At 39.3% G+C, this 24,179-nt stretch overlaps 2 protein-coding genes and 4 non-coding genes across 8 annotated transcripts; 3 read left to right on the top strand and 3 right to left on the bottom strand.

The window, feature by feature from the left end:
- The first annotated feature begins 1,532 nt into the window (after nucleotides 1-1,532).
- On the top strand, nucleotides 1,533-10,470 carry mig-1 (Frizzled-4). 2 transcript variants are annotated; one of them, NM_001026573.5, is made up of 9 exons: nucleotides 1,533-1,847; nucleotides 5,947-6,088; nucleotides 6,150-6,362; nucleotides 7,724-7,864; nucleotides 7,929-8,020; nucleotides 8,072-8,192; nucleotides 9,089-9,265; nucleotides 9,539-9,993; nucleotides 10,248-10,470. In NM_001026573.5, the coding sequence occupies exons 1-9, from the start codon at nucleotides 1,720-1,722 to the stop codon at nucleotides 10,366-10,368; spliced, it is 1,590 nt and encodes a 529-aa protein (NP_001021744.1). In that variant the 5' UTR covers nucleotides 1,533-1,719; the 3' UTR covers nucleotides 10,369-10,470. The 2 variants fall into 2 exon arrangements, with proteins under 2 accessions (NP_001021744.1, NP_490796.2); NM_058395.6 differs by having other exon boundaries at nucleotides 1,666-1,847; nucleotides 8,084-8,192.
- Nucleotides 10,471-11,328: 858 nt separating this feature from the next.
- On the bottom strand, nucleotides 11,329-20,556 carry nas-30 (Zinc metalloproteinase nas-30). 2 transcript variants are annotated; one of them, NM_058394.6, is made up of 15 exons: nucleotides 20,364-20,556; nucleotides 18,732-18,818; nucleotides 18,456-18,527; nucleotides 17,678-17,807; nucleotides 15,066-15,373; nucleotides 14,857-15,012; nucleotides 14,697-14,809; nucleotides 13,576-13,809; nucleotides 13,461-13,527; nucleotides 13,205-13,408; nucleotides 13,026-13,152; nucleotides 12,691-12,819; nucleotides 12,431-12,641; nucleotides 11,773-11,882; nucleotides 11,329-11,722 (listed from the first exon to the last, which is right to left on the bottom strand). In NM_058394.6, exons 1-15 carry the CDS (start codon nucleotides 20,412-20,414, stop codon nucleotides 11,496-11,498), a joined length of 2,226 nt encoding a protein of 741 aa, NP_490795.5. In that variant the 5' UTR covers nucleotides 20,415-20,556; the 3' UTR covers nucleotides 11,329-11,495. The 2 variants fall into 2 exon arrangements, with proteins under 2 accessions (NP_490795.5, NP_490794.1); NM_058393.6 differs by lacking the exons at nucleotides 11,329-11,722; nucleotides 11,773-11,882; nucleotides 12,431-12,641; ... (6 more) ...; nucleotides 14,857-15,012; nucleotides 15,066-15,373 and having other exon boundaries at nucleotides 17,266-17,807; nucleotides 20,364-20,532.
- Y95B8A.13 lies at nucleotides 12,922-13,012 on the bottom strand. The gene has a single exon (NR_049935.1). It is a non-coding gene; the product is annotated as an Unclassified non-coding RNA Y95B8A.13 (non-coding RNA).
- On the top strand, nucleotides 12,924-12,995 carry Y95B8A.t1. Its single transcript has one exon. It is a non-coding gene; the product is annotated as a tRNA-Trp (tRNA).
- On the bottom strand, nucleotides 16,387-16,492 carry Y95B8A.15. The gene has a single exon (NR_049933.1). It is a non-coding gene; the product is annotated as an Unclassified non-coding RNA Y95B8A.15 (non-coding RNA).
- On the top strand, nucleotides 16,387-16,492 carry Y95B8A.14. Its single transcript, NR_049934.1, has one exon. It is a non-coding gene; the product is annotated as an Unclassified non-coding RNA Y95B8A.14 (non-coding RNA).
- Nucleotides 20,557-24,179: the final 3,623 nt, after the last annotated feature.

Below are 24,179 nucleotides of genomic sequence, written 5' to 3'. Positions count from 1 at the left end.
AAAGTATTTGAGCACCAGTCTCGCCTATTTAGCTTATTTGACCTATTTGGCCTGTTTACCTATTCAACCTATACTGCCTATTTGGCATATTTAATCTACTTGGCCTATTTGCCTATTAGGCCTATTTGGGCCTATTGTAGAACAGTTTTAAAAATTGACTAAAAAGCTTAAAAAACACCAATCATTTCCCTCCAGTGTTCCAAAATTTGTTCATCGCAAGAAAGTTCCATCTTGTTTCTTCTGGTTATCTACACTCCCCAACAAAGTTACACAATGTGCACTTTTGGCTCGTTTGGTTCAATTGTTTCTGCCGGAAACGGGCGGAGGAAGAGATTCATACTTTTTTCCCAAGAAAAATTGAATTTCATTTTTCAAATTGTGAAATCATGTTAGGCCCTTTTCTCGGTCCTAATCAGGGGTGTGCGACAAATCTCAAAATTAGCCGTGCTCGGCTAATTCGGCAAATTTGGCAAATTTGCCGTGCTTAACAAATTCGGAAAAATTTGATATTTTTTGATGTTGTTTGGAGCACCGAAACTAATGAATTCTTAAAACAAATTTGTGTCGTTTTACTGAATTTTTGGAAAAAAATCAACAGGAGCTCGGCATCGGCACATTCGGCAAATTCGGCAAATTCGGCAAATCTCCTTTTTTGAAATATGCCGTGCTCGGCAAACTCGGCAAATTCGGCAAACGGCAAAATTGGCAAATTCGGCAAATCTACTTTTTTTGAAATATTCCGAGCTCGGCAAATTCAGCAAATCTACTTTTTTGAAAAATGCCGAGCTCGGCAAGTTCAGCAAATCTACTTTTTTGAAATATTCCGAGCTCGGCAAATTCAGCAAATCTACTTTTTTGAAAAATGCCGAGCTCGGCAAGTTCAGCAAATCTACTTTTTTGAAATATGCCAAGCTCGGGAAATTCGGCAAATCTACTTTTGTGAACTATGCCGTGCTCGGCTAAATAGGCAAATTTGCCGAGCTCGGCAAGTTCAGCAAATCTACTTTTTTGAAATATGCCAAGCTCGGGAAATTCGGCAAATTCGGCAAATCTACTGTTTTGAAATATGCCGTGCTCGGCTAAATAGGCAAATTTGCCGAACTCGGCAAACTCGGCAAATTCGGCAAATTCAGCAAATCTACTTTTTTGAAATATGCCGAGCTCGGCAAATTCGGCAAATCTACTTTTTTGAAATATGCCAAGTTCGGCAAATTTGGCAAATCTACTTTTTTGAAATATGCCGAGCTTGGCAAATTCGGTAAATTGCCGAGCTCGGCAAACAGCAAATTCGGCAAAAATTCGCCGCACACCCCTGGTCCTAATAATGATGATGATTGCCGTCTCCGTCCCCGCGCTCCTCCGTTATCATCAAATGATTTGCTGCTTCGATATATTTATTACAGGGCTCGTAAAAACTTCCACCCCCCCCCCTCTCTTCCTCTTTCGCCTCTCCATCTTTCAGCTCTCTTGGTCTCTGTTTCTCTATACCATTCATACAAATATCTGATAACCGCCAGCCATCTCCCAACACACACAACAGACACTCTTCCCGCCCCCCGTCCGTTTGGGTCATTTGTCAACGGACAGGCCGTGGTGGTGCTGCCACTGGTGTGCCCCCCCCCCCCCCCCCGCCTATCCTCCGTCTTTCTTCTCATTGTTTCTTTTACTCTCAATATTTTCCCCCACCCAGGCTGTGAGCCCCCAATTCCATTATCATTAATGGGACCATTTCGTGGTTACCTCGGAGTAACCTGGCTCCTGTTGCTCTTTGTGATTGGTGTGGACGGGCAGAGGTGTCAAAAGGTGGATCATGAGATGTGCAACGATTTGCCGTATAACTTAACGAGGTGAGTGAATTTTTTTTTGTTGGATGACGGGGTTTTTTCAAAATTTACTTCAAGATGGTTTTTTATAGAAACGCTAGGTTTTTTCTCGATTTTTAAGCAAAGTAGCAAATTTTCCAAATTATAGTTTTATATAGTTAAACTTAAAAAAGTCGTTTTTTTTTAAAATTTTTATTGATATTAATAAGCATGTGTACAAAATTAAGGGTCTAACTAGTTAGGTCCCAACTTCCAACTAGTCCTAACTAGTCCTACCTAAGTCCTAGTAAGTCCTAAATAGGTCCTAAGTTACAGGCCATACCAAGGTTCTAATTAGGTCTTAACTTGTCCTAACTAGTCCTACCAAAGTCCTAGTAAGTCCTTATTAGGTCTTCCCTAACAGGCCGTGCCCAGGTTCTAATTAGGTTCTAATTAGGTCATGACTAGTCCTACCTAAGGCCTGGTAAGTAGGTATTCCCTAACAGACCGTACCTAGGTGCTAATTAAGTTTTAACTAGTCCTAACTAGTCCTAACTATTCGTAACAAGAAATTTAGTCCTATTCAGTCCTAATTAGGCCCTAACTTACAGGCCGTACCTAAGATCTAATTAGGTCTTAACTAGTCAACTAGTCCAAACAATATCTTAACTAGTCCTGTCTAAATCCTAGCAAATCAAGTCTTAATTAGGTCCTAACTTACAGGATATATCTAGGTTCTAATTAGATTTTAACTAGTCCTAAATATTACTAACAAGATTATAACTAGTCCTCCTAAGTCCTAGTGAGTCCAAATTAGGTACATAACTAGTCCTAACTAGTCCTAACAATAACTAAACTAGCCCTGCCTAAGTCCTAGTGAGTCCTAATTAGGCCTTAACTAACAGACCGTGCCTATGTTCTAATTAGTTCTTAACTAGTATTAACTAGTCCTACTTAAGCCCTAGTATGTCTTAATTAGGTCCTAACTTACAGGCTATACCTAGATTCTAATTAAATTTTAACTAGTCCTAACTAGTCCTAACTATATCTTAACTAGTCCTACCTAAATCCTAGTAAGTCCTAATCAGATCTTCCCTAACAGGCCGTACCTAGGTTCTAATTAGGTCTTAGCTAGTCCTAACTAGTCCTAACAAGACATTAACTAGTCTTACCTAAGTCCTAGTAAGTCCTATTTAGGTCCTGACTTACAGGCCTTACCTAGGTTCTAATTAGGTCTTAACTAGTCCTAACTAGTACTTACTTCACCTATTTAGTTCCTAACTTTCTAAACATTTTTACCTGTACCCAAGCAGGCCTTAAGACTTAACTGTTCCTAAATAGTTACGTCCGAACTTTCTAGATAGTCTTACCTAGGTCCCAACTAGATTTTAACTAGTACTAAATCCTTAAAATATCAGCTTTACAGATTTGAAAGCGTTTTTGATAATTTTAAAGTTCTTTAATTATTTATTATCACACCTCTTAGTTATAATAATATAAGCTTTGAAAAAACTCAATTAGGTTAGGTAGTTTAATGCCTATTTCCCCCAAATTTTTCCCAACAAATACCAGGTGTAACACTTTGGAGGCCCATCGTCTCCTTCTCCTCCAGCATCAATTATAACGATTTACGAGCCTATGCTCTTCGAGCACACACACACACACACACACACATACACATTCCGTTATTATTGCCACCTGTTTTTTGCCAGCCAGCCACGTTTTCTTAAGGTCTTGTAGGGAATTTTATTACGCATCTCATATGGGGTCACACTTTTTTTTCACTTTTTCAAAATTTCTCCTCCAATAAATCAAAAACGTTGCTTGAAATTGCAACATACGGTCGCGAGGCCATGTGGCGCGCTTTTTCACTTTTTCCCTCTCAACTTCGCCATCTGGGGGACACAGTTTACATACCCTTGGTGTAGGACACCCCTCTGACCGTAAGGGGTTACCCGCCCGGGTTCTTGTTTACATATATATATATATATATATATATATATATAGTCCTAGTGAGTTCTAATTAGGTCCTAACTTACAGGCCATACCTATGTTCTAATTAGGTCTTAGCTAGTCCTAACTAGTACTTATATATATATATATATATAAACTTGTGAAGTGGTAGGTTACGATGACGTCACTTCTCTTCCACAATTTATTTTTCTCAAGTGTAAGTCGGTTCGAGAGGGAGAGCAACTGTTCTTCTGATATATACTACCGGAGATCTAGTGATTTAGTATTATTGTTTTATGAGGGGGATGAGATTGGAGGATCTTAAGTTTGAGGCTTATTGGATTTTGTGGGAGTAATTTATTAATTTATCAGTAGAGCAAGTTTGAAAAAAAATCCCCACATTTTTTGTAGATCAAACCACCCTTGCTCTACTTTGACAGCTTATATCTCGGCTCTCTTTTGTTTTATCAAAAAATACTAACTGACAAAAAACTTGAAAAATCTTTTTCTATATTTTTATAGTTGATCATTTTTTGATATAAGCCGGGAAAATACGGACAAATTTCCATTCTCTGGCGCAAAGCAAGGCCCAAAGCCTAAAGCCTAAAGCCCAAATCCCAAATCTCAGACCTCTTGCAAAAAGCAAAATTCACAAAAAAGTCTCTCCGAACAATTGATAGGAGCAGATAGGGGATGCTCTGCGGCAGTTGGACGGGAACCTGCGTCTCCACCTCCCGCCGTGCACTCTGCCTAGGCGCGTGAAATATGGACGAGCAGATAGTATAAGCCCGTCTATATATCACTTGTCACGTCCTCAGGCTCTCCGAGCACCACAAAACGCCCCTTTCTCCAAAACAAAGAAATGAGGGGGGTATGCAACTTTGTTCTCTATTTCGAAGGAGAGGGTTTGGTGGTGTGGTGGTGGCTGGTATTAATCGGTTGGAAGGACCGGAAACCGTTTTGGAAGGAAGGAATGATGAATTTGGGAAGGTCGGCTAAGGATTGTGTTGACTGATGATTCCCATCCTTGATGGACCCGCTAGAAACTCTTCCACCATCTTCCACCTGGGGCGTGTGGGACAGGGATGTGCGGAAACCGGCAACTGCCGAAGTTGCCGAACCCTAAAATTTTTGGCAAAACGGCAAATGCCGAATTTGCCGAACCCTAAAATTTTTGGCAAAACGGCAAATTGGCAAATTGCCGAAATTGAAAATTTCCGGCAAACCGGCAAATCGGCAAATCGGCAAATTGCCGGAATTGAAAATTTTCGGCAATCCGACAAATCGGCAAATCGGCAAATTGCCGGAATTGAAAATTTCCGGCAAACCGGCAAATCGGCAAATCGGCAAATTGCCGGAATTGAAAATTTCCGGCAAACCGGCAAAACGGCAAAACAGCACATTGTCGATTTGCCGAATTTGCCGGCGGAAAAACGGCAATTTGCCAAAAATTTCCGTTTTTTTTTGGATGGCAGGATCCAGGGTGGACGGCTAACGAATTGAAAATTTTCGGCAATCCGGCAAATCGGCAAATCGGCAAGATGCCGGAATTGAAAATTTCCGGCAAACCAGCAGAACGACAAATCGGCAAATTGCTGGAATTGAAAAATTCCGGCAAATTGTGGTTTTGTACTCATTTTTTTGGAAATTTCAGAATTTCAATTTCAAATAGCAAAATTAAACGCATCCTATGAATGTTCCTACATTTATTTTGACAAGTAAGCAAATTCTATGAAAATATCCAAAGAAAACGGGAAAAAATTCAAAAAGGCACAGTTTTCAGTGTTCCCGTCTTATAAAAATCCCTCTACACACTTCCGGCAAATCTGAGAACCGGCAAACGGCAAATCGGCACACCGACAATTTGCCGGAATTGAAAATTTCCGGCAAGTCGGCTCCTGCCAGGATTTCTTTCCTGTTTGAGACACCCACACGTGCACTTGCTGTTTAATCTCCAAAAATAGCGGGAAATTTCGTGAGAGCAATGGCAACCGCCAATTGCCGAAGTTGCCGAACTCTAAAATCTTCGGTAACCGGCGATTGCCGAAGTTGCCGTACCCTACAATTTTTGGCAATCGGCAACTTTTGGTTGCTCAAATTTCGGCAACTTTTCGGCAACCGGGAGAGCTCGTGAGCAATTTTTGACCCTGTAAATCTCAAGTTTCTCAAACTTTACAAGCCCTTATTCCAGCTTCCCAAATCTCGTCGACGAGGAATCATGGAAAGACGCCTCCGAATCCATCCTCACCTACAAGCCCCTGCTCTCCGTTGTCTGCTCCGAGCAGCTCAAATTCTTCCTGTGCTCCGTCTACTTCCCGATGTGCAACGAGAAAGTGAGTTCAATCAGAGAAGAATCGCACATTTTTATCATTTCATCGTTCAAAAAAATTTCAGCTAGCCAACCCAATTGGTCCATGCCGTCCATTGTGTCTTTCCGTCCAGGAAAAGTGTCTTCCAGTGCTGGAAAGTTTCGGTTTCAAGTGGCCCGATGTGATTCGTTGTGATAAGTTCCCGTTGGAGAACAATCGAGAGAAAATGTGCATGAAAGGGCCAAATGAGCAAGGAGCAATTCAAGATGAGAGGGCAAAGTTTGCAGCGAAAGAAAGTGTAAGTATCGGGTTTTTCAATTCCGGCAAATCGCCAATTTCCCGTTTGCCGAATATCAATTTGCCGGAAAAGTTTAGAGGGATTTTTTAATAAGACGGAAACACTTAAAACTATGTCTTTTTGAATTTTTTCTCGTTTTCCTTATATATTTTCATAGAATTTACTTACTTTTCAAAATAGATGTAGAAACATTCATAGGATGAGTTTAATTTTGCAATTTGAAATTGGAATTCTGAAATTTCCAAAAAAAGTGCAAAACCACAATTTGCCGAAATTTTCGGCAAATTCGACAATTTGCCGGTTTGCCGATTTGCCGGAAATTTTTAATTCCGGCAGTTTGCCAATTTGCCGATTTGCCGGAAAAAATCGTTTGCCGCGTTTTTGGTTTTCCAGTGATTTTTCAAAAATTTCAAATGAGTATAGCTCTGAATATAAAATGTTTGGCAAGAAACGCTTAACTAATAAGATGTTGCTCATAAATTTTTCTATTGGATAACAAATTTTTCAAAAATTCAAAAAAATAAAGTCAATAGATTTAGCGCTCGACATCTCGCGAGTCGAATTTTGACGATTTTTGAAAAATTTTTGGACCCGCGAGTTGTCGGGCGCTGTACCTATTGGCCTGTTTAATGTAAAATTTTGAAAAAATTTTATCGTATAGAAGAAATTATGAGCAACATTTTACAATATTACGACTTTTTTTGCCAAAAATTTTAGTTTCAGAGTTATGATCATTTGAAAATTATGAAAAATTTTTTGAAAGATCACTGAAAAACCAAAAGCGCATTGCCAAATAGAAACCTCCCTCAATGAATTTTTTGCGCTCCATTGACAGTCGCCTGTCGGACAACGCGTGGGAAATATTTAGTTTTACAACTAAAATCGAGCCGCGACGCGCCACGCATGGCCGAGCCAACATGGCCTAGTTCAGCGAAAACTCTTCCATTTCAATTTTTTGAGGGAAGCCAGAAATCCGTGAAACTATAAAAGTTAATCACAGAATGTCCTAAAATCAATAAATGTTTGATATTATAGAAAAAAATACAATCGCACAATTTTCTCGTAATTTATTTTTGATCTTCCTTGTGTTTTTGATCTACCTTAATAATAACAGTAACAAGATTGGGGGCGGAGTCAAGTTCAACAGGTAGATCAATGAGAAATTTGTGCAATTGTATTTTTTTGATAATAGCACAATACCAAGCTCCCAAATAGGAATTACAGTACTCTATAGTTTTCTATACTAGCTACCAAAAAACAGAGAAAAACAGAGAACATCTGATTGTAATCTCTCCGGTCCTATATCATCAAACGGGGGTAATTAGATACACAGCTTCAAATCAATCATCTTTCTTTTCCAGGAGGACGACGGTAATGATCGAGTAGAAGATATTCAACGGGAGGTCGACCGCCTCAACGGAAAATGCCCACAGGATGAGGTGTTCCTGAATCGATCCTCAAAGTGTGTGCCTTTGTGCTCGAACCCACAGAAGGTTGGGCAGGTAGGCTTACTTTAGGCTTAGGCTTAAGTAGACCTAGTTCAGTAACAAATGAGTACATTTCCAGACTGACCGTGAATCCGCCACCCGACTCTTGTTGTTTCTCTCGCTGAGCTCTGTAATACTAACAATTCTATCAGTCTTCATAGTCGGCTTATCGTAAGTTTTGGATTGTGTGATGTGTGGCCTAATTTTCCAAAAACAAATCAGGATCTACTTTAGACGTCTCGAGATGCTCCACTCACTTACGGAAACTGCCATGTTCTTCTCGTGCATCTCGTTTTGTGCGACATCGGTTATTTATATTGTGAGCATTTCGTTTAAAGATCAGGTAAGCAGTTTTTGGAGAATTTGGTTGTTGGTTCAGCAGAAATAATAATTTTCGGCCGAGGCTTGGTGGCCGAATATTTTACTTAGTGACCTAGAAAGTTTAAAATGCATTCTCCGATAGATCACAAGATTTTATATTAAATCCTTTTTATTTTGCTCGAAAATATTGATTTTAAGCCACGTTATGAGCGTTTGAAGTTGGTGGCTTAGAAAATCTATGAAAATCCTAGGCCACCAACTTAGAACGCTCATAGCTTTTTTGAAAATTGGTATTTTGAAAATAAACTTGGTATTTGAATTGAGCCGACACCGGGCTTTCAATTAAAATAAATGAATTGGTTTTTGGTTGAAGCAGAAATAATGGTTTTGAGCCGAGTCACGGTTTTCACTTGGTGGCCTAGATATTTAAAATTGCGCTCATCTAGTTTCCGGTAGATCACAAGATTTTATGTTAAATTCTTTTTATTTTGCTCGAAAATATTAATTCTGAGCCAAGTTATGAGCGTTTGAAGTTGGCGGCCTAGAATACTCTTAGGAAAATGCTAGGCCATCAACTTAGAGTCTTCATAATTTTTCTGAAAATCGATATTTTGGAAATCGAACTTTGTATTTAAATTTAGCAGACTCTGAGCTTTCAGTTAACATTAATTTTGGCCGGATTACTGTAGGTCTGCGAGTTTTCGTGGCAAGGCACAAAAATATGTCAAATTGAAGCTCATGGTCTGCTAAATTCAACTGTGAAATTAGATTTCAAAAATTTTGATTTTCAGCCAAGTTATGGCTGTCCAAAGTTGGCGGCCTAGAATACTCCTAGGAAAATCCTAGGCCACCAACTTCAAATGGTCATAACTTGGCTCAAAATCAATATTTTTGAGCCATTCAAAAAGAATTTTGAAGTTCCAAATCTCGTGCACCGACTACACCCATCACCTGCTCTTCGTCGTCGGAGGGCTTTCCCATGTTCCATGTTCTTCAGTGGCCTCACTGATTTACTACACGGCAACTTGCTCACGTCTCTGGTGGCTCTTGATCTGTGTGTCGTGGAATAAGGCGACAAGGACATCGCATATATTGGTGAGGGCTTTGAATTTTGTGCTGTCCCATTACAGTTTGATCTACAAAAAATGCGGGAATTTTTTGTACATTAAAAATGTGACGTCAGCACGTTCTTAACCATACGTTGAGAGTTGAGAAGTCTGCGTCTCTTCTCCCGCATTTTTTGTAGATCATGGTAGATCAAGACGAAATGAGACACTCTGACACCACGTGAAATAGGTCTAGTCAGCCTGTACCTTTTCCAGACATGATAAATTTTCAAAAATTAAATTTTAAAAAATGATCTTCCAGGACGACTCCAGAACCCGCGTGATCATGCTCATCCTGGGAATCCCGCTGGCTCCACTAATGCTCGCGCTACTCGCAAAAGCCGTCGCCGCCAATCCCCTCACCGGACTCTGCTTCATCGGAGCAGCAAGCCCGGGCACCGACTGGATCTTCAACTTCTGCCGGGAGCTCATTCTATTCCTCATCAGCTCCATTGCTCTTTCGTCTGCTTGCTGCCGGCTTCTGGGCTCTGATGAGCAGGATGTCAATGGGTTTGCCGGAGTCATTGCGGCAGTCTATCCGATTGCTGGACTATTCTACATGCTTTCATTTGTGAACGATGCCACCCAACCGTTTCTCTCACTTGACAGAAGTTTCAATGCGGTCTCGGCGACCAAGTTCTCGTTTGATCTACTTTTGAGCTTCATCATGTGCGCGTTTTGTCTTATTTACTTGCTGTTCAAGCTGACTAGATCCTCGTAAGTGCTTTTTTTTTGAAAAATTCAAAACTTTGATATTTTTGTGGTCCGGCTTGATCTACGCAGATCTACAAAAATGCGGGACTGATTTCGCACGGTTCAGAACGTGCTGACGTCACATTTTGTTGGGCAAAAAATTCGCGCATTTTTTGAAGATCATTTTGTAGGTTTGCGCATATACCCTTGTCGCAAAAACAAACATAGTGGCCGAGTTTTCTCTTCCACGGCCACGTAGCAAAAGTCAATGTTTTCAGATCAAAAGTTAGCAAAGAAGGATATCAACCGGCGGTGCCGAAACTCCCGCAACCGGCAATTCCCGGCAGTGTACGATCGAACACCTACGCGTCGACGTTTCGAACTAATAATATGATTTGAAGGATTTTCAATAATTTTTTGTGAAAAACAACGGGTTTATATAGATAGAAAACAAAAAGGTGGTCTCAATTTTTTTTCCGTGAAAATAAATTTTTATTGATTTTTTTCCAATTTTGGTATTTTCATAGGGTGGCGTGCTGAATCCGATATTACGGGAACAGGAAATTTTAATTTTGACATGCAGTAATTTTTTAAATGACTACTGTAGCACTGGTGTCAATTTACGGACTCGCACGTGGTGTCAAAGTGTCTCATTTCGGCTTGATCTACGTAGATCTACAAAAAATGCGGGAGAAGAGACGCAGAATTCTCAACTCTCAACGTATGGTTAAGAACGTGCTGACGTCACACATTTTTGGGCTAAAAATTCCCGCATTTTTTGTAGATCAAACCGTGATGGGGCAGTCTGGCACCACGTGGACTCGGTTTTGAAATCAATTAATAATTTTATTTTAAATTTCTTGACCAAAATCGTTGATTTTACTCATTTTCTAACGGTGAAAAAGTAAATAAGCGCGGCAAGGATCAGCAAGTGCGCTCCAATAATTATGAACACTCCAGGAGACCGTGTAAAATCATTTTTTTTAATTTATCAAAAAAAAATTCAAATTAAGCAAAAAATTACAAAAAAAACGAAGGGAACTCGAAAGAAAATTAATCTCAAAAATGGAGCCCGTAAATCGACACAAGCGCTACAGTAGTCATTTAAAGAATTACTGTAGTTTTTGAACGATATGGCCGAGCCAAAATAGCCTAGTTCGCGGCAAACTCTTCCATATCAATTTTTGAGGGGAAGCCAGAAAACCGTGTAAATTTCAAAAAAGGAGCCCGTAAATCGACACAAGCGCTACAGTAGTCTTTTAAAGTAGTTTTCGCTACGAGATATTTGCGCGTCAAATATGTTGTGCGATACGCATTCTCAGATATATGTGTTCCTGTAATATAATAATCACTTTAAATATGAACTGTTATTTATTGAAAGGCATTAAATGTGTTAACCCGAGTAATTGTGAAAGATGAGCAAATTTTGAAAATTGTGAAAGAAAAATTGGATTTTTGGGATGGTACAAAATTTACAAATATATATATATATTCCTCTGACGATTGCAAAAATCGTTCCAAACGGACTACTTTCCATTATGCGATATACCAAGTAGCGTTGCGAGACCATATTCCGCAACAATACTAGTAATACTCTCCAGTGGCCGATGCGAGTCTCGGATCTTTGGGATCGCTTGCAGGATGAACTTTTCGATGGTGCCGCCCGAGTTCTCCACTCCGCGGAATGGTCGATTCTCTTTTCCGGGCACCCAGGTCGACGTGGGTTTCGGTGGTGGAAGAGCTTTTCCGTTGTCTGGAAGAAAGTGCGCTCTATGGATAGAAAAGGGGGGGGGGGTGGGGTACCTTGAATCCATTGCAGCTTGTAGGAGACCTCGTAGTCCACGATGTTCGCGTTGGAGAGGATCAGGGCTTCAGATTGGTCGGAGATGACGTCATATGTTTTGTTGAAGCAGCTAGAAATTTGAATTGGAAAATAGTTGTTTAGTTTTTTTTTTTAAGCAACAAAAAATTAAAAATTTACACGGATTTCTGGCTTCCCTCATAAATTGAAATGGAAGAGCTTGCCGAACTAGGCCATTTTGGCTCGGCGATATCTGGGGTAGATTTACGGCGCGTAGCGTGTCGCTTCGCGGCTCGATTCTCATTGAATTTTTCGCGCTCCATTGACAATCGCCTGCCGGACAACGCGTGGGAAAGTCGTGTACTCCACACGGACAATTAAATTTAGTTTTACAACTAAAATCGAGCCGCGACGCGCCGTAAATCTACCCCAGATATGGCCGAGCCAAAATGGCCTAGTTCGGCAAAAACTCTTCCATTTCAATATATGAGGGAAGCCAAAACCGCGTGAAAGCTTGCTTTCTAAAAAGTCGAAAAATTTTCTGCAGAAAAATATTTTTTTTGTCATTTTTAAAAGAATTTTAATTCCCGCCAAAATGGGTCGAATTTCGATTTTTTTTTGAAAAAAGTGTAGAATTTTTTGGGAATCTAGGGTTCTCACCAAACTCTGAATCCGGTCTGCTGGAAGTCGGTATTATGCTTGATCTCGATGTAGGCCTTACACGCCGGTGCACACTGGTACCTGAGCTCGGTGAGCACCAACCGAACCCGCCCACCGCTCGGCGACTTCACCTTCCAATTGCACGTCCGCTTCCCCTTGTAGACCATCTCCTGCCATTCGGCGGTCGCTGTTAGCTCACCGCCGCATTTGTCTGAAAATTTTAGGGCGGTTTTTTCCCATAAATTCCAGTGGAGTTTTACCATGATCTGTGCCCTTTGCGGCACGTCCACACAACTTTCCTCCGAGCCCGTCTGGACATTTACAAACCGCACAGTTATTGGGGTCGGGGTATCCTCCATGCATGCAGGGTAAGGCAACCGGGCAAACAGCTGAAAATTGGAATGTTAAATTGCAACCGCGCTCCACTGATAAAACGTAGGGTTGTCTATTTTTTTCTTTTCTCCTCTATACACCGTTTCCTGCAACAAAATGTGACTGCTTGGCGCAATGGTAGCGCGTTCGACTCCAGATCGAAAGGTTGGGCGTTCGATCCGCTCAGTGGTCAAATTTTTTTCATTTTTGCATAACAACTCACAATTGCAATAAAGCCTGTTAACCTGCTTAACATCGATAAACGAAAGCTTCTGGCGTTGACCAATCGTTCCCTGATATCTACTATCTTTGGTCTCAATAGTAATTTGGTCCCAGTCCTTTGTAAAAGCCTGAAAATCATTTTCAGTATCTAAAAACTACCGACTCAAAATTTAAAATTACATTCGACCCATAATGCATGACACTTCCGACATCATACGGAACGCCCATATCCTCGATTTCTTCCCAACTTCGTTTCTCGAAGTTTCCATCGGTTCCCTTAATAATCCAGTCTTTTCTTAAATGGATGTAGTCATCCCGATCCGGACGGGACTGCTCGTGCCAAAAGCCTAGGGAGTGACCGACTTCGTGAGCAACGATTCCTTTCTAGAAAATTTGAATTTAAAATAAATAGTATAGTAGAAATACTAAAACTTACATCTTCACAGCCATACCCAATCGAAATAAGTTGAGATCCTCCGGTTCTTCCGACTGATGAGTAGCATCTGAAAAAAAACCCAAACTATCCGAAAACCATGGGCATGTCAACTCACCCAGATCCTCTGAAGAAGATCACATAATCCTTGCCGGGGCCATTCTCGCTCCATCGCACACACGTCTCCTTCTCCCATAGGCCTAGGCCTTCACGGATCAGCTTCTTCCATTTCGCGTCGCCACCTTTGAATCGGAACGGAATCACACTCTTCCATCGGTACACGGATCCCGTAATCACCTTTCGCTTTTTACGTCCGTGAGGGTTACGGGCCTCTTGGGCGGCGAGCACAATTCTGAAATAACCATGAATCTAGGGTGGTCGCTTTATAGTACCCTGCAGTACCGTTTTAGTTATCTTACAGTAGTGTTACAGTGCCCCCACAGGAATCTTAAAGTAGCCTCTACAGTGATCTTACAGTACCCTACAGAAATATTATAGTAAACTTATAGTAACCCTACAGTAATTCTACAGTATCCCTACAGTAATCTTAGAGTGCCCCTACAGTAATTTTACAGTACCCTACAGTAATTCTACAGTAACCCTACAGAAATCTTACAGAACCCCTACAATAATCTTACAGTATCTCTACGATAATCTTCTAGTATCCCTACAGCAATCTTACAGTACTCTATAGTAATTTTACAGTACCCCTACAGTAATCTTTCAGTACTTGTTTAGTAATACTACAGTAATCCTACAGTACCCCTACAGTAATCTTTCAGTACTTCTTTAGTAATCCTACAGTACTCTTAAAGTACTCTATAGTAGTTTTACAGTACCCCTACAATAATCTTTCAGTACTTGTTTAGTAATACTACAGTAATCCTACAGTACCCCTACAGAAATCTTACAGTACTCTATAGTAATTTTACAGTACCCCTACAGTAATCCTTCAGTACTTCTTTAGTAATCCTACAGTACTCTTACAGTTCCCTACAGTAATTCTACAGTATCCCTAGAGTAATTCTACAATATCCCTAGAGAAATTTTACAGCATCCCCTACAGTAATCTCACAGTATATTTTTAGTAATCTTACAGTACCCCTACAGTAATCCTATAGTACCCCTACAGTAATCTTACAGCACCCCTTTAGTAATATCACGGTAGGGTTACAGTATCCCTACAGAGATCTTACAGTACCCCTACAATAATCTTATTGCACAGTACCCCACACTCACGCCTTCATCTGCTTGACCGTCAACACCATATCCGACTCGAAAAGCTTGTTGGTCAGCGCGCGATTGGCTCCCAACTCGGTACCATCTCGATGGGCTTGAAGCATTGGAGCATCCTAAAAAATAGTAAAACTTCACGACCTCTTTAGTGAGCTTAACCTACTCCTAAAGCTGTTCCGGCTCCGGCGGCAGCTCCTGCTCCACCATTATTTCCACTGGAGACTGCCTCGAAGAAGGCTTGCATGAGCGTTTGAACTGCGCCAAAATCCTGATCCCTGGAGCGTCCTCCGTCGGAAAATGAAGCGATTTCTCGGATCATCTGGAATTTGAAAAAGTTATAGGGAGGTATTCAGTATTCAAATTTTTTGATACCCTAGCAGTGTTATGAGCTAACAGCTTCGGACTAGCTGTCGTCGGTAAAAATGGCTCAAGAGTCGGGCCGCCGGGTCCTGGAGCTGGTGGTGCGACGGTGGCAAGAGTTGGGAAGGAGAATGGAGCAAATGTGAATGGCTCCGGTGTGACAGCTGGTGCATTTTGTTGCCAGATGAAGTTGTCAAAGTGAGGAGCTGGTGTGGTGTTCACCTCGTACACGAACGGCGAGAATGTCCGAGCGATATTCCGGAATCTTTCGATTTTTTCGGCTTTTGTGCGAGGCTGGCGGTATACTGGCGGGGCATCGGCTGGAATTTGGGGTTATGCCAGAGAAAAGGAAGTTTCGAAGTTTCGAAGAAATATTTAATTTTTCAAAAATTTCAAATTTATTACTGAAAACATTGCATTTATTTTTTGTTTTACGAATACTATAAAAAGTTTTCAATTTGTTAAAATTACTCTGGAATAGTTCCCAGAATTAGTCCAAAAATTCAGGCCGAAATTTGAGTCCAAAATATTTAGTCTCGAATTTTAGGTCAAAGTTTTAGGTCAAAATTTTTGTCGAAAGATTTAGGCTTAAGCTTAGGCTTACGCTTACGCTTACACTTAGGCTTAGGCTTAGGCTTACGCTTACGCTTACGCTTACGCTTAAGCTTACGCTTAGGCTTAGGCTTAGGCTTAGGCTTAGTATTACCCTTAGGTTTAGACTTGGCGTCAGTGGCGAGCGTTAGTTTTTTAATTTTTCAAAGGGTTCCCGTTTGCTGATCAAAGCGAAATTTAACAGAGAGTCGTATAGGCCACCAAGAAATTTAAGTCTGAAGTTTCAAATTGATTTATGCTTAGGCTTAGGCGTGGCTTCAGTGGCGAGCGTTAGCGGCGTCAGTGGCAAGCGTTAGACCCTATTTAGGCTTATTAGGCTTAGACTTAGACTTAGACTTAGACTTAGACTTAGACTTAGACTTAGACTTAGACTTAGACTTAGACTTAGACTTAGACTTAGACTTAGACTTAGACTTAGACTTAGACTTAGACTTAGACTTAGACTTAGACTTAGACTTAGACTTAGACTTAGACTTAGACTTAGACTTAGACTTAGACTTAGACTTAGACTTAGACTTAGACTTAGACTTAGACTTAGACTTAGACTTAGACTTAGACTTAGACTTAGACTTAGACTTAGACTTAGACTTAGACTTAGACTTAGACTTAGACTTAGACTTAGGCTTAGACCAAAAAATTAGGTAAAAAATTTGTGTCCAAAATTTTTAGTCCCAAGTTTTACGTCAAAATTTTAGTGAATAGACTTAGGATTAGACTTAAGTTTAGGCTTAGGCTTAGGCTTAGGCTTAGGCTGAGGCTTAGGCTTAGGCTTAAGCTTAGGCTGAGGCTTAGGCTTAGGCTTAGGCTTAGGCTTAATCTTAGCCTTAAGTTTTTAGGCCAAACTGGATTAATTTTTTGAAAAAAAAAAACTTATAGCTCAAATATTCAAGACTCTGACAAAAAATTGTTTCTAAAATTTTATCAGATTTTGCTGGAATGTAGCAGCCTTGTATCATGTACATTTCAATTTCTGGAAAAAAACAAGTATAATTTTCTAACTTTCAGTGAAAAATTTACGTATATTGGGAATAAATCTAAATTTCAAAGAAAAAAAACTTACAAAGAAAGTATTTCGCGTGACCCGTAAAATTGTTCCAAAAGATAATTTTTGAAACATTTTAATGTTTTTTAGGGTATTTTGAGACAGGCAAATATTCTGGAAGCGGTTTGCAAAATTTCTTTTTTGAAAAAATCAGAATTAAAAAAAAAAAAAAATTTTATAATATAAATTTCCAAAAAGCTATCAGAATTTTTTTGCTGAAATTCTCTAAAATTTCTAAAACGTTTTCTCTCAGAAAACATATATTAAATGTATATGTGTAATATGTTTCAAAAGTTATGTCGGTTTTGTCCCCCCAGCGCAAGTGGGGATAGGATGTCCCACCACGGCTTGATCTACAAAAAGTGCGGGAATTTGTTGCCTAAAAAAATGTGACGTCAGCACGTTTTTAACCATGCAAAATCAATAGAAAACTCTGCGTCTCCATTCTCCCGCATTTTTTGTAGATCAACGTAGATCAAGCTGAAATGAGACATTCTGGCACCACGTGTCGGCGTGTATTTTTGCCAGCAACTCTAAATTTTTTGTGCGAAAACTTTTAAAAGAATCATTTATTGAAGTAAGTAACAGTATATCACAGAGAAAAGGATGGCACAAAACACAGCAAAGCTATCGGGCAAAAAATATGAAAAACGACGGTAAAATTAAACCAACACAATTCACTGCAATTTTCTGTTGCTAACTTCGGAATGTTTGATCATTTTCGGCGGGAAAAAGACCAAATATTCCAATTTATGTTTAGATTACTAAATATTGTTAGTAATAAGGATCATATTTGCATATAAATTGGTTAAAAAACGTGAGACAACTTTTTAAAAATTAAACTTAAAAATTAAAGTGCAAAATTTTGAGAATCTTTGAGAAAAGTTTTTTGTATTAAAGGAATTGTGCTTTTCCAAGCCAAGTTAGCCAAGACGTGTCAGAGACATATCAATATTATCATCATCATCACCTTGTGCTCTTCGTGGAGTTGGAGCTGCACGGGCTTTTGCCTTTGGAGCTGGAACGTCGATGTCGGTGTTGTAGTCCTCGTTGGTTGGAGCTGGAGCTGAGCGGGGTCCAGCTGCGGCTGGTGCTGGTTTCTGGAATGTTTGAGGATTATAATTTATATTGTAAGAATGAACATAAAATAAATAAACAAAATTTTCGAATTTACTTGAAATTTAATAATTTAAATTTTTTAAAATAATTTTCAATATTTTTTTCAAATTTGGTAGAGCAAATTTAAAAGAATTAATTGAGATGAAAAATATTTTGAAATCAACTTTTTTTTTCAGCCATATTTTTGACTGCTGAAACACTGCCAAAAAATCGTTTTCAAACTATAAAAGTAATTTTTTTCTTTTTAGGGAAAAAATAGGCTTAAAATATAACATTTCACTTTCAAATTTGTCAAAAGTTGTCTTTTTTTTTACTTTGGGAATTTCTCTTTTTTTATGCCTAAGCCTTAGCCAAAGCCTAAGCAAAAGCCTAAGCAAAAGCCTAAGCCTAAGGCCATGCCTAAGCTTAAGCCTAAATCTAAGAATAAGTCTAGTCATGAGCTTTAGCCTAAGCCTAAGCCTATGCCTAAGCATAGGCCTAAGCATAAGCCTAAGCCTAAGCCTAAGCCTAAGCCCAAAGCTTGGAAAAAGAAAATCTCAAAATTTTACAAAAATTTTCGAATATTCTCAATGTTTTCCAAAGCGGAAAATTTCACAACGACACTCCGTTTTAAACGTCGCAACACATACCGGTGCCATTGCTCCAGCAAGAAGCTGCCCGAATCCTCCACCATTTCCACCGGCGAATTGTTGGAAGAGACCCTGGAAAAGAAACATAAAATGCATTTGCCAACCCACTAAATCTTCACTTTTTGTTCGTTTTCAATGCCATTTATCTGAATGATGTATGTATATATGCAAATAATATGCGCGCGTGGCGCCCAAAACCAATTGCGTAACACATTCAGCGCCTGGACCACTTTCGATTGTCTGTCTGTTTGTCTGTTTGCCTGTCGGAAAACTTACGCCGATCGCCTGTGGATTTGCAAACGGATTACCGCCACCACCGCCACCTCCGAGGAACGGCTTGAACATTGCAAGGAAGTCTTGGGCCTGAAAAATTATTTGTTTGTTTGTCTTTTTTTTTTTTTTGTTTTGGTTTTTTTTAAATATTTGTCTTTTTCAGAAAGCTTATAGGCTCATAAGGTAAGCCTAAGCCTAAGCTTAAGCTTGAGCCTAAGCCTAAGCCTAAGCTTAAGCTTAAGGCTAAGCCTAAGCCTAAGCCTAAACATATACCTAAACCTAAAGCCCAAAAATCGTGACCGAGAGTGACGTATTTGTCTTCTTAGAAAAATTCAAATATTTTGTTTGTTTTTATTTGTTTGTTTGTTTTTATTTGTTTGTTTGTCTTTTTTTTTTTTTTTTTTTGGTTTTTTTTTAATATTTGTCTTTTTCAGAAAGCTTATAGGCTCATAAGGTAAGCCTAAGCCTAAGCTTAAGCTTGAGCCTAAGCCTAAGCCTAAGCCTAAGCCTAAGCCTAAGCCGAAGCCTTAGCCTAAACCTAAGCCTAAACCTAAAAATCATGGCCGAGAGTGACGTCACTCTTTTGCCATGGGTAATCATGTAGCATGTACCATGACCCCTGGCCGAGGTGTGACGTTACATGCAATTCTTAGGCCACCACCAACGATTTTTTTTCTAATCTTTTTTTCTTCTCTGTCACCTTGAATTTTCCATTCGTATTTGTTTACTAGAAACTATGTATAGTTTTTTTGGAAAAAAAACCGGTTACCAAACGCCGTTTTGGTGTTTGGTTCGAGATTTTCTTGGCAGATATTGTAATTGATATTGGCTAGTATGTGTAGAAGACATACAAAATCTCACGTTTAGGAACTTTTTTTTCACTTTGGCGAATTTGGAAGAAACTAAAAGTTTTTCGAAAAAAATTAATTTTGTCGAAAATTTGTCGATGTCTTTGTCTTGTCTTGCACCATGTCTTGTTTTAAAGATTTTTAAAGCTAGAGATTTCAAAAACAGACTTGTATAGTGCTTTTGTAAAGCTGGTAGGTGTTAAAACGCCTACCTGCCTGACCTTAAGGCAACCTTTGCCTGCCTCTCGCCAATTTATTTTGGTTTTCATCAAATTGATAGAAATGAGAAAATTAGAAATTTTTCTAAATTCCCGTAAAAATTAAGGCCGGCGGCAACCAGGTAGGTTTCAGGCAGGTCCCTGAAACCGCGCCTGCCTACCATGGAAGCCCTAGATCTGTATAATGTCAAATTTTGAAAATTTCTTTGTGAAAAAATAGTATTGCATAGATTTTGGGCCGATATTTGGTGAAATTTCCAAAAAAAAAAAAAGAAAATTGACTAAAATTGTTTTTAAAAACGTTTCTTGCTAGATTTATAAAAAATTTTTTTTAAAAAAATTTATAATTTTTCAAAATAATACTACAAAAACTTCCAAACTTGCATATATCCATATATACATTTTCAAAATTTTCCAGAAAAAATAATATTTGCAGACATATTTAGAGTATGCCTAGGAATGATAAAGTTCTAGAAAAAAAATTTTTGGGCCAAAAAAAAAAAATTTTCCAAAAATTTTTGAAATAATTTTCAAATAGCACCAATATCAATACTTAAAACCCAGCTTACCTGAACAATTCCAGCCAAGAAAGTCAGGAATAAGAGCGATGAGATCCTCATTTTATTGAAGACACACGACGTCGTCCTCTCTCTCTCCACGACTAAAACCACAACAACACAGCTGGCTGGTTCCACACAGTGATGCTTCTTCTTCTTCTCCTGTTGCTACCACTGCTTCTGCCAATAAACACAGATTTGTTCTACCTCATCATCATTCAAGTAGTAGTAAAGTACACGAAAAATGGGGCGGAGTTTCAGATACGAGAAGTAAGTGGGTGGGTGGGGGGGGAAGAAGTTGGTGGTAAAACTGTGTGGCGGGAGGTCAAAAATCATAGGAATTTTTGGTCACGGTAGTGAGAGATTGAAACTAGAAATTTGAAGATTTTAGGGAAAAAAAACATTTATTTTTGAAAAAATTTCAGAAGAAATTTGGAAAAAATTGTTTCCTTTTTCAAAAATTTAATCACAAATTCCCCATGCTTTTGCCTACCCTCATATTTTGAAATGTAAGAGTTTGCCGAATTAGGCCATTTTGACTGTCCCATTACGGTTTGATCTACAAAAAATGCGGGAATTTTTTGCCCAAAAAAGTGTGACGTCAGCACGTTCTTAATCATGCAAAATTCTTTGTAGATCTACGTAGATCAAGCCGAAATGTGACACTCTGACACCACGTGTCGGCTCGGCCCGGGTAGACTTACGGCGCGTTGCGTGTCGCGTCGCGGTTTTCATTATAAAACTTAAAAAAAATTGTCCGTGTGTAGTACACGACTTTCCCACGCGTTGCCCGGCAGGCGATTGTCAATGGAGCGCGAAAAAGCAATGAAAAAGGCCAGAAGCCCGTGTGCAAGCTTAAAATAACGACACTCCGATATACCGCTGTTGAAATGTGGGCCGTTATATCTTTGAATCGGTGTCCTGGCCTTCCTCATTGAATTTTTCGCGCTCCATTGACAATCGCCTGCCGGACAACGCGTGGAAAAGTCGTGTACTCCACACGGACAACAAATACATTAGGTTTTACAACTAAAATCGAGCCGCGACGCGGCACGCAACGCGCCGTAAATCTACCCCAGATACGGCCGAGCCAAAATGGCCTAGTTCGGCAAAAACTCTTCCATTTTTATTTAGGAGGGAAGCCAGTAAGTCGTGGCGGCGCTAGCTATTTTTTATTCAAAATGTCTTATTACAACACTTAAACCCTTTTTAATACAAAAAACCAAAAAAAAAACGTTTACATCGATACTCCGATATCCCGCAAAAATGTGTGGGAGCCTAAAAAATTCAAATATTAAAAAAAAACAATTGTTCAAATTTTTCCTAGGTTTTTGAAAAAGAAAACAATATTACAAAAGCACCAAAAATGGTACAGTAACCCACAGTCATACTGTAAAAACGGGATATCGGAGTGTCGTTCGGCATAAGGAATAAGTGCACGTGGGGCTAGGCTGCCCCATTACGGCTTGATCTACAAAAAATGCGGGAATTTTTTGCCCAAAAAAATAAAATGGTGCCAGAGTGTCTCGTTTCGGCTTGATCTACGCTGATCTACAGAAAATGCGGGAGGAGAGACGCAGAGTTCTCAACTGATTTCGCATGGTTAAGAGCGTGCTGACGTCACATTTTTTTGGGCAAAAGATTCCCGCATTTTTTGTAGATCAAGCCGAAATGAGATACTCTGACACCACGTGTAAGTACATCTATTTGAAAAACTGTGAATTTTTAAAAAATGTTTGAAGGCAAACGAAACTTCCAGTATTTTTTTCTGAATTTTTATTTCTATAAAAAAATATTTTTAATTTACAAAAATTCACAAAAAAACCGAAAAATGAGAAAACAGAAGGCAAACCGACCTTGGCGCATGGCTTCTTCTCAAAACTGCCACCACTCACACAAAATTTGCTGTATCTCTGTTGGCTAATCTGCCTTCCTTCTTTCCTTCTCCTCTCCCCCACATAATACCTTTTCGAGAAGTAACAACCTGTTTCATACCCCTACCGTCACAAAAAAGCCTCCAAACTAGTCATGACACCTTTGCAAATGACCTCAGAAATTTAACCTAAAAAATTTCATATGATAATAGCCCATTGTCATGTTATTACACAAAGAGAAAGCTTCTGATTTGGGTTGGCTGAAAAAATTGGAAAATTTAGTGTTAGGGTCACGGGAAGCCCTCAAACTTTGACGTGGCCTAGGAATCTGAAAAACTCTTCCACCGTTACAACTCATCGGAGATGAACTTGATTTACATTAATTTATTTTTCTGGAAAAAAGGAAGAGGAGTTTGAAAATTATTTTGTTGGATTTCAGAAATTAAAAAAATATGGAAGAGTTTTCAGGTGTTAAATTTTCTAGGCCACCATATGATGATTTGGCTGAAAAAAATTTAAAAATTTAGTGTTAGGGTCACTGGCACACCCAAACTTTGCCGTGGCCTAGAAATCTTAAAAACTCTTCCACCAGTGTAACTTAACGGTAGTAACTTTAATCTTAAAATTTCGAGGAGATAAGTAAATAGGAAATATCAACATTCTCTAATATCGTGGGCACCGCCAGACTTCGACACGTGGCTAAAGTTTCTGAAAAAGTCTTCCACGGCTGTAACTAGGAGACGAATATTTAAATTTTAAATTTCCAACCTAACAAAAATGAAATGCACTTCTCGTTCTCAAAAACGTAATTCTGGACTTAAAAAAAAAAAGGAAGAGTTTTCCCATTTTCTAGGCCACATTTTTCGACACACCTCATAATCACTGGTAAGTTTCCCGAACAAGGTCAGACCTCAAATTTCCAGTTTTCTCGAATGTTCCGATCGCTATTATATCATTTGTTACAATACTGTGTGGGTGTTACAACAAAATTATTTGGTTTCAAGAAGATGTTATACTTTTGTGTGATATTCAGAAAATTCTAGAAGACACTGCGTCATTCGAGATACACCTAGGTCATTGATGACGTCACAACTATTGAGTTTCTAGGTCGTGACGTCATAGCTTCAAGCTGTAAGTTTTCTAGGCCATCAATAGGGCCGCATGATCTACCACATGGTAGATTACGGCCTAGTTTTCGCACTCATGTTTTCTAGGACATGACTTCACAGCACCCCTTTTGAGGGTATTCCTAGGTTCGGTGCAGTTCAGGTCTTTCATGACGTCATAGAATTGGGATTTCTAGGCGATGACATCATAGCCTTATGTGCTTCAGTTTAGAGTTTTCAAGACTATTTAACATAGCCTAGGTTTCACACTGGAGTTTTCTAGGCCATGACATCACATTGATCCTTTCGAGAGAAATCTTGGATTTCTAGGCCACGAAGGCATTTGATGACGTCACACCTATTGAATTTTGTTAAATTTGCTACTCGAGATGAAGCCGAAAAGATAAAAAAGAAGGAAGTAGTCATTGATGGCAGTGCTGAGTCATAAGTGGCTGTAAACGAAGACAGACCAGCAGCAGAAATAGCAGCGTGTGGTGGTGTCTCTTCTTGTATATTACACAGCGCCCCACCACCGATGGATGAAGGAAATGTAAGCTAATGAGTCATGAGTCACGCGTGAGAAAACGAGGTGTCATTGAACTGCAGGTTGCGGGGAGTTTTAGGAGTACTGTAGAATTACTGTAGGGTTACTGTAGTTTTGGAAAAGTTGAGTTTGAAGTTGGTTATACAAAAAATAGATTGTTATACGAAAAAATAGATTGTTATACGAAGAAATAGATTAATAGATAGTAAAATATTCTGTGAAGCCAAAAAGTAAAATATTCTGCGAAGCCAGAGAGTAAAATATTCTGCGAAGCCAGAGAGTAAAATATTCTGTGAAGCCAGAG

This window comes from Caenorhabditis elegans, chromosome I (genome assembly GCF_000002985.6).
Source record: "Caenorhabditis elegans chromosome I".
Lineage (NCBI taxonomy): Eukaryota > Metazoa > Nematoda > Chromadorea > Rhabditida > Rhabditidae > Caenorhabditis > Caenorhabditis elegans.
The sequence above is the reverse complement of the archived record's forward strand: the minus strand, read 5'-3'. Positions and strand labels throughout refer to the sequence as shown.